This window comes from Gymnodraco acuticeps, unplaced genomic scaffold, assembly GCF_902827175.1.
Source record: "Gymnodraco acuticeps unplaced genomic scaffold, fGymAcu1.1, whole genome shotgun sequence".
In the NCBI taxonomy this organism is placed as follows: Eukaryota; Metazoa; Chordata; class Actinopteri; order Perciformes; family Bathydraconidae; genus Gymnodraco; species Gymnodraco acuticeps.
Genome location: NW_022990125.1, coordinates 315,161 through 324,361, shown reverse-complemented (window position 1 = coordinate 324,361; position 9,201 = coordinate 315,161). Strand labels below are relative to the sequence as shown.

General features: G+C 39.7%; 1 protein-coding gene across 1 annotated transcript in view; it reads right to left on the bottom strand.

Moving 5' to 3' along the window:
- Positions 1 to 237: 237 nt before the first annotated feature.
- LOC117546444 (phospholipid-transporting ATPase ID-like) overlaps positions 238 to 9,201 on the bottom strand; it is a 53,362-nt gene continuing 44,398 nt past the window's right edge. Inside the window, exons 22-28 of the mRNA XM_034216682.1 lie at positions 8,443 to 8,626; positions 7,838 to 8,061; positions 7,313 to 7,396; positions 6,476 to 6,721; positions 3,859 to 3,997; positions 3,031 to 3,161; positions 238 to 2,295 (exon numbers count right to left, since the gene is read on the bottom strand). Of these exons, the coding sequence (XP_034072573.1) occupies positions 1,978 to 2,295; positions 3,031 to 3,161; positions 3,859 to 3,997; positions 6,476 to 6,721; positions 7,313 to 7,396; positions 7,838 to 8,061; positions 8,443 to 8,626 (1,326 nt within the window). The 3' untranslated portion in view covers positions 238 to 1,977. The remainder of the gene's footprint in view (positions 2,296 to 3,030; positions 3,162 to 3,858; positions 3,998 to 6,475; positions 6,722 to 7,312; positions 7,397 to 7,837; positions 8,062 to 8,442; positions 8,627 to 9,201) is intronic.

The following is a 9,201-nucleotide window of genomic DNA, read 5'->3' as shown; positions in this document are numbered from 1 at the left end:
CCTGTTCACACCGCAGAGGCACCGCCTCTTAGCTCCGGAATCCGGTTCACTTCCAGCTCCAAAAAATTGTCGGTCTAGAGGCAAGAGCTTCGGAGCTAAGAGGCGGCGTCGCTTACGTCTCTCTTACGTCGAGGCGGGTTGAAGTAGATGCTGAAGACCACAAAGAAGTCTTGCATTTCGCATGTGATGTTTGTAAAGTTCCAAGTAAAGTCGTCCCTTGTAAAGTCGTCCGATGCCTTCCATTTTGTTTCGTAAGAGGATAACCAAAGCGAACAGCGCTTCAATACAATCGGCCATTGTTGTCGATGTGAGGGATTTCCGCGCGGTTTGGATTTTATGAAGCAGGCACGTAAACGGTGACGTCATGACGCAGCAGCGGCAGCTCTGGGCGGTGTGAACAGAGCGGGAGCAGAAAAGGGAAACCGGAGCTGAACCAGAAAAGCTCCCGCTCGGAGCTAGAAAGGGAAAAGCGCTGGTGTGAAAGCCGCATTATTAGCCACATTATTCTCAATGTCAGGTTCATAATTGTATGTTGTGTCTCTACTCTGTGACATGTCTACATACTTTAATGTTCAAAAAGCTCTTTATTTTTCTCATACTGCCTGTGCTGCAGCACCTCTTTTCACCCTCTGTCTGAAACCAGAGCCCAGTCTGCTCTGATTGGTTAGCTGGCCGGCTCTGTTGTGATTGGTCAACTTAGCTTAGAGATGTCCCACCCTGAGCCTATCCCATACTTATTATGATATGATGGAGTATCTGATAAACAGCTTTTTAATGGAATGTCAAATCAAAATGACTTATACGTCACGTTTAAAGGGACCTGCAGTTTGTAGGATTTAGCCGTATCAAGCATTGCAGCCAACTGAATAATAATAATAATAATAATGCATTACATTTTTTATTAGAGCGCTTTTACAGGTGCTCAAAGCGCTTTACAAGTACACATTACACATATTAGACATGTAAGAGTCATTATGCGGACATTACCCACAGGAGCAAATGCGGGTAAAGTGTCTTGCCCAAGGACACAATGTAGATGTGCTTATCCTAAGATCACATACACACAACCAATCTTGGTCTAAAGAGGATTTACATTAATGAAATTAATATTATACATATTTATTTCTGCTAATAAATACTACACACTGGCCCTTTAAAACATGCGTTTGGCTCTGAATGCAGAATGCCAAGACTGCACCAAAGATGCTGAACTACTGGAAAACCTTGAGGAATCGATTGAAATATCACCAATATAACTTTGTGTACAGAACGATAAACCTCTTAAATGCAGACAGAGAAGGTTGATTGAAGTAAACAATTATAAACGTGCAGATTTTCTTAACTTTTGCCGTCACTGAGAATATGAACTTTGTCTACGAAACATTCATGATCGTTCAAACATTCAGTTGCCTCCCACTGCCAAAGTGCAAAAATCTTTAAAGAGAAAACAATAAAATGCTTTAAAAAATACACCAAAAAAAAAAAATAATTGTATACAAAAATGGCTTTGCTGGTTGTTTCCTCTGCACAAAGCCCTGCTGTGCATCTAGACTCCCGAGGTAAAGGAAATCTGTAAACATGATGACACTTTGTCCTTTTCTTGAAGTCAAAAAGTTTCCCCTGGTTTCTTTGGTTGTTCCTATCTGTGAGTGAATCACCCTGTAGCTGTTTCCATTGTCCTCTCATTTGATGGCTATGCATGAGGCATGTTGAACATGAACACTCATGATCTAAAGAAAGGGATCCATCGACACACTTTGCTGTAGTTCCCTTGATAAAAGTGTTACAAAATAAAATGCACGGTCATTTCAAAACCTTGTCTTGGATGACCGTGCAGATAATATGACGTTTTCCGGAAAGCCCAAGCAAGTTCTTCATTGAACAAATGGAAGCTTTTAAAACACCAGTTGCTGTCCAGGTGACATCATTCCTCCTCCCAGATCTTAAAGTGAACCCTCTCTCTGTCAGAGTGAAGGGTCAGTGATAGTTCTGTACATCTGCAGCGACGTAACTTCCACATCCGAGACCTTGGCGTTCTGCGGCCGTCCCGTCGGGCTGTATCCCGCCGATCGGCCCATGGGACTGAAGCCCGTGGTGGTGCGGCCTGCGTTGGTCAAACCTGAGGATCGGCACAAAGCGGGACGCCGCAGGAAGCGCCCCGAGGTCACCAGGTCCCCATAGCCCTGCGCGTGGGAGAAGGCGTAGCCTGAGCGGCGGGAGCTGGTGCGCCGGATTCGGGTGCGTCGAGGCGGGGGGGGCGGGTGAGGCTTTGGCCTGTCTCACCTTGAACATCATCTGAGAGTTTGGGGCAGATTGTTAAAAGGCTGGCTCACTTATCCAAAACATGTGCTTACTTATTTCGAGATTCATTTGGGGAAATGATGAGTCTTCAAGGACCAAGATGTTTGATGTGGCTATAATCACTATGTTGTGCTAGGTATTTTTATAGCAGTTTACATACTGGTTTTGATGAGAAGCAGAGCTAATATAAATACGTTTGTCATGTTTGAGAAATATCCCTCATCTTACAGCTTGATTGTTGACTAAATAATTATGATTGGAACACATCTTGTTAACTTAAATACTATGAACCCTGCACATCACTCTGTATACTTTGCACATTTATGTTCAAAGCTATTTCTTTTTAAATCTGCACAGCTCCCAATTTTAATTTCGGTTGCTGCACATATTTTATTTTTCAAGTATTTTGTCATGATTTACTAGCTTTGTAATTTTAAAATCGTTTTTAAGATTGTTTCTATAAAAGTTCTGGCTATTTTTTCATTTTCTCTGTGTAGTGTGTGTGTGTGTGTGTGTGTGTGTGTGTGTGTGTGTGTGTGTGCGTGTATGTGTGTGTGTGTGTGTGTGTGTGTGTGTGTGTGTGTGTGTGTGTGTGTGTGTGTGTGTGTGTGTGTGTGTGTGTGTGTGTGTGTGTGTGTGTGTGTGTGTGTGTGTGTGTGAATGATACTGATGATAGCCTCCAGCTTCACTCTTAGCATGCCTGGAGGTTAAGTGTAGCTTCATGTGTACCTTGTCGTTGATGGTGGGGCAGAGCTGAATAAACAGGAAGCGGTATGTGACCACAGGAAGGACACACAGGATGGAGGTGAGGAGGATCGTCAGCCAAATGTTGGGCTGGTTCAAAGAGTTACGGGCTGTTCCTGGATAAACATACACACATAATAAGATTTGTAAATGTTTCTATGTTTTCCACATGTCAGTTTAAAAAAGAAATGCACTTATAACCTTTACTTTCTGGATGGAAGTAACATTGAACGAGGGAAAAAATACAAATGTTAACTGTTCAATAGACAAGATTAACAATAAAACATTTAATTCCTGAGATATAATATCATTTTCCATTGTTGAAGAGAAGTTCAGGCAACAAAACAAACATCACTCGAGTTGGATATTGTTTGAAATGTTAACTGCCAAATGTTGTGTCAAGACTGAAAGGATACTTTTTAAACATATATGACAATGATGCAAGTAATGTTTTGCTGAAAAAAAGGAAAAACTGACCTTGGTGACCTTTTTGACACAAGGGTTCTGAGAATTTGATTATCTAAAAAAATAAACTTTATTTTGGATAATCACACATCAGTGATCAGAGCCAGTTTTGGTAGTTGGTTTTGTTGTAAAACAACATTTTGAATGTGCAAACACACCAAACACTATTCTGACACTGTGTTTGCAAGTATAATCAAACTCATTTGAATTATACTGGCAACTTTTCTCTGTCAGAGGCTTATAAAATATAAGCAAAGCATTACTCGCTAACCAAGACGAATGTTGGAAACGTACATAAGACTTTCTTTAAATTCAATTATCTTGTAAGTTAATGAATTGCCCACTCACCGATAAAAGGGAAGGCTGACGGAGACATGAGGAACATGCCGTTACTGTACATGGTGAACGTGACAGCAAAGTACATGACCAGACTGCCCAACACGAAGAAAGTGTTCACCGCCGTCCAGTAAGACATCTCCAAACCCAACTATGAACACGGAGAGAAAACACAACATATGAGTCATTTGTTTAAAGGTCCCCTATTATACTGTTTTTCATCAATATATTATAGGTTTCAGATATATACAAAACATGTCTCTGAAGTGTTTGGCTCCAAATACCAAACAGATCATTGTAGCATCCCATAATCCCCTCTGTTTCAGCCCTGTTTCAAAAGTGCTGATTCGGTGTCTTTTACTCTTTTGCTCTAGGAGGAGATTCAGGTGATTAGGTGGGGGTGTTACCTTGGTTGGCTAATGGTTACACAAGCCAAAAAATCTTATGACATCATAAAGTGGCCAAAATCTGATCAGCTCATTTTCAGACAGGTTTTTATAGAAATGGATCAGGACAAAAAGAGAGGGGGTCTTTTTTCCTGAAACTTTCAGAATCTCTTAACGCAGAACACATGTTTATGTAAAAAAGACAGGAAAAAGGGGATTTTGCATAACAGGTGACCTGGAAGGAAGTGTCTGGCAAGAAAATATCTCCATGGAGAAAGGCCATGACCGTGAAAACAGAAAAAAGAGAATGTCGAAAAGCTGAACGCAGGTGGCGAAAAACAAATCTCCAGGTTCATTTTGAAATCTATAAAGAGAGACTTGGCCTTTATAATTTGGAATTGAAAAACGCACGACAATCGTTCTTCTCTGACATCATTACCAAAAACAAAAACAACGCACGTGCCTTGTTTGCTACCGTCGACAGACTAACTAACCCCCCAGTGTCAGTAGCCTCTGAATTTCTATCCACCAGGGCGTGCAATGATTTTGCCTCCTTTTTCACTGACAAAATTCAGAAAATCAGACAAGCAGTCAGTGCCTCTGCATCAGGAACAGCAAATGTGTTGTCTCTGTGTCCACTTAAAATCAATTCAAACACCATGACACAATTCCATCAGATTAATGATAAAAACCTAGAGGACATTATTCAACTTCTGAAATCCTCCTCCTGCTGCCTTGATATTATTCCAACAGGATTTTTCAAAGATGTTTTGCCTTGCATGGCCTCAGATCTACTTCATATAGTAAACAAATCTCTTCACTCAGGTATTTTTCCACAGGCCCTGAAAACTGCAGTCATTAAACCGCTCTTAAAAAAGAATAATCTAGACGCTTCAGTAATGAACAATTACAGGCTTATATCAAACCTCCCATTTCTAGGTAAAATCATTGAAAAAGTTGTTTTTCAACAGTTGAGTAATTTCTTGCATTTAAATAACTGTTTTGATGTGTTCCAGTCAGGCTTTCGTCCAAACCACAGCACTGAGACTGCTCTTGTAAAGGTCTTTAATGACATCCACTTAAACACAGACAGTGGCAGAACTTCAGTGTTAGTATTATTAGATCTCAGTGCTGCGTTTGACACTGTTGACCACAACATATTACTAGACCGACTGGAAAACTGGGTGGGACTTTCGGAAACAGTTCTAAATTGGTTTGAATCCTACTTAAAGGACAGAAACAACTTTGTTTCTATAGGTAAATACACATCTGAGTTGACAAATATGACATGTGGGGTTCCTCAAGGCTCCATCTTGGGGCCTCTTCTCTTTAACATCTACATGCTACCACTGGCTCAGATAATGAAAAACAACAAAATAAGTTACCATAGTTATGCAGATGACACCCAAATGTACGTAACAATTTCACCAGGAGACTATTCTCCAATTCAAACACTGAGTAAGTGCATTGAACAAATCAATGACTGGATGTGTCAGAACTTTCTCCAATTAAACAAAGATAAAACTGAGGTAATGGTTTTTGGAGCCAAGGCAGAACGTTTAAAAGTTAGCGCTGAGCTTCAGTCTGCAATGTTCAAAATAACAGATAAAGCCAGAAATCTAGGTGTAGTCATGGACTCGGACCTGAGTTTCAACAGTCACATTAAAACTGTTACTAAATCAGCCTACTATCACCTAAAGAATATATCTAGGATTAAAAGACTAATGTCACAGCAGGATTTGGAAAAACTTGTGCATGCTTTTATCTTCAGTAGACTCGACTACTGCAATGGTGTCTTCACAGGTCTCACTAAAAAATCTATTAGGAAGCTGCAGCTGATTCAGCAGCATTTAGTTATTATGCTCCAAATATCTGGTACAAACTCCCAGAAACCTGCAGGTCCGCTGCAACTCTGACTACTTTTAAATCCAGGCTGAACACTTTTCTTTTGTCGCTGCTTTTAATTGAACTATTCATATCTTAGACTGCACTGTAACTTTGATCCATGTATTTTTTATTTTAATGTTTATTTTATTAGCTTTTCTTTTATGTTTATTTTATTAGCTTTTCTTTTTAATGACTGATTTTAAATGCCATTTTCTTAATGTCTTTCATTTTTTGTAAAGCACTTTGAATGGCCTTGTGTTGAAAAGTGCTATATAAATAAACTTGCCTTGCCTTGCCTTTAATTCTAAGCCTGATTACTGCAAAAGACTATCCATAAGAGTAAAGCTTCCTCTCACCTGGATGGTGACGGCAAATAGCAGACATGTCTGTGTGAGCAGGGCGAAGGACTGGTAGTCGGCGACATCCTTCCCGTCCCCCCTCACCGTGTCATGCATGGCGGCGTAGGGGATGAAGAAGAGCACCATGGAGCTGTAGCAGCTGTGGAGGGCACACTTGAAGAAGGCCTTCTTGCTGAAGTACAGGTTGAGCTGACCGGGCACGTAGAGCTGAGGTTGCTGGAAACTCCACACGTCGTTCACATCCTGACCAGCAGGGGGGGGGGGGGAGAAGAAGTCAACTGTTTTTTTTATGATAAACAGCTTTAGAAAAAATGAAGAGACCACTGCAAAATTATCAGTTTCTCTGGTTTTACTATGTATAGGTATGTGTTTGAGTACTATTAACACGTAACATTTATTTTATTCTATAAACTACAACAACTACGACATAATGTATCTGTGTTGGTATTCAACAAACACTGGAATGGAATGGCTCCCATGCATGTAGAGCTTGAGATGTTACAATGTTTTTTCCAGAGCGATAGATGCACGTACTACATACACACTTTATGAACCTGTGTGTATTGTAAGTATTATTATCTTAGATTGATTGATTGATTTACAAGCAGTTTAATAAAAACAAAACAAATAAACATGCCTTAGGCTTAGTGTATGCCTTTTTCCAATAGCAGGATTTGTTTTAATACGTGAATGAAAAATAAATAATAAATAAGTTAAGTATTAGTACTAATGATAAATAAATAATATTAGTAATAATACAATAAATAAATAAACAACATACATAAATACTCATACATGTAATTAATATACATAATGATAATATATTTAAATTACCTGATCGAACAGACTCATTCCCAGGACAGGTAGTGCTGTGTACACCAGATTGTAGAGTGTGATGAACCACTCATCGTACACCGTCTGAAAGACAAAGTTGCAAACCTTATTCTTAAACAAAGAAGAGTTAAAGATGTTTATTTTGTAAAGAAGAAGTAGCAGCGCAAAAACTAAAAAAATCCCTATTCTAGGTAAAACATCAGGAGTATGATCTGAAAAATATGTACTTGTTTAGTGGCTGATATATTTACATTATATATTATATTAATAATACAGATGCAGCAAGGTCAAGATTCAAGCCCCTACAGAAGGCCATCAGATACAAATCCAAGGGATTTATGGGAGAGAATCATATCAACCAAAATAAAGGATCTTGGTAAATGCAACGTAAGCTGCAGCAAAAAAAAAAGTTTTGTTTTCCTTTATTCCATTAGAAAAACACCATGGAATACTTTTTGCAAAATATATTTGAGATATTTAGAGACCATTAAAAGTAGACAGTAAATTATCGTAGTGGACTCTCACCTGCGCAGAGAAGCCGCAGAAGAAGGCGAACCAGAAGTGGACGAAGGTGAAGGTGAAGTTCTTGTAGAAGAAGTAGCGCAGGAACTTGCACATGCGAAGGTAGGACCAGCGGCCGTGCACCAGCAGGAGGCGCTGCAGGAAGCGGAACTGGGCGAAGGAGTAGTCGCTGGAGAGGACCGCCTGCATGCCCTCCTGGCCTGAGATGCCCACGCCTATATGAGCCGCTGTGTGGACAAAGAGAGGAAGAAAAGAGGTGTTTGAATCACTCTGTATCCAAAAAAACAGCTAGGATAAAAATACATTTATATTTGCTATTAGTGAAGAAAAAATCTGTCACTTTGTTCTTGTTTCCTGCGATAACACATAAAATGTTGCATCTTAAAGCTGCATAACTCAATTTGAGGCCACTAGGGGGCAGAGATGTACCAAAACTCGATCCCCGGCTCCTTCAGTCAACATGTCAGTGTACCCAAAATGCCCCCAAAGACATGTCTATGATATTGAACTTTATGCAAGTCCTTTTTGTAAATCAAGCTAATTGAGCTAATTGACATGTTATGTGATGATGTTATCTTTAACTTCTACACATAGAGCTGCTCTGGTACCTTTGATCATGCTGACGTCGTTGGCTCCGTCTCCTATGGCCAGGGTCACCGCCCCCTTGTACTTCTTCACCAGCTCCACCACCTGAGCCTTCTGCAGAGGAGTGACCCTGCAGCAGATCACAGCCTTACACATGCACGCTGTCCTCAGGAACTCCAGCTCCATGCTGCGCTCCAGGGCGTACGCCTGAGGGAACATGGGGGGGAAATAGGGAAGGGATGAGAAACGGAATTATTCAACAGCTGAAAATATAACCTGTACAGTGTCAGAGACTGGATGTAGCTAAAATACCAATAAGCGGTAGTAAAAACCAGGTATGGGCTTGGACTAATGTGGTCAGATTGAGCAAAGATCAGATATTTTTTGCAAAACAAGTGAAAAAGAGGCACTGCTGAAGTCTTACTTGGGTGTTGTACAATTCATTTTTTCACACATTTTGAATTAAGTAGTTCATCAAAAATTGTATTGCGCTCAACTGTAAGTAAATTAATTTATTAAGATTCAATAAAATAAAACGTTATTGATCCCAGCATACATGTAGGTTTACACAAGGATAATAATACACAATAAAAGTCAGTATAAATTAATATTAAAGGTGTTTACATAAATAGAGATATGTATAATTATGGTTATGTTAAATATATATACATCTCAATTTGAAAGTGCAAGTCCAAGTATGAACATAATGGTGCAAGTCCAAAGTACAAACAGTGAAGGTGGTTCTGAGTTTTTATGAGGTCTTTATTAAATAGGTCTGGTTA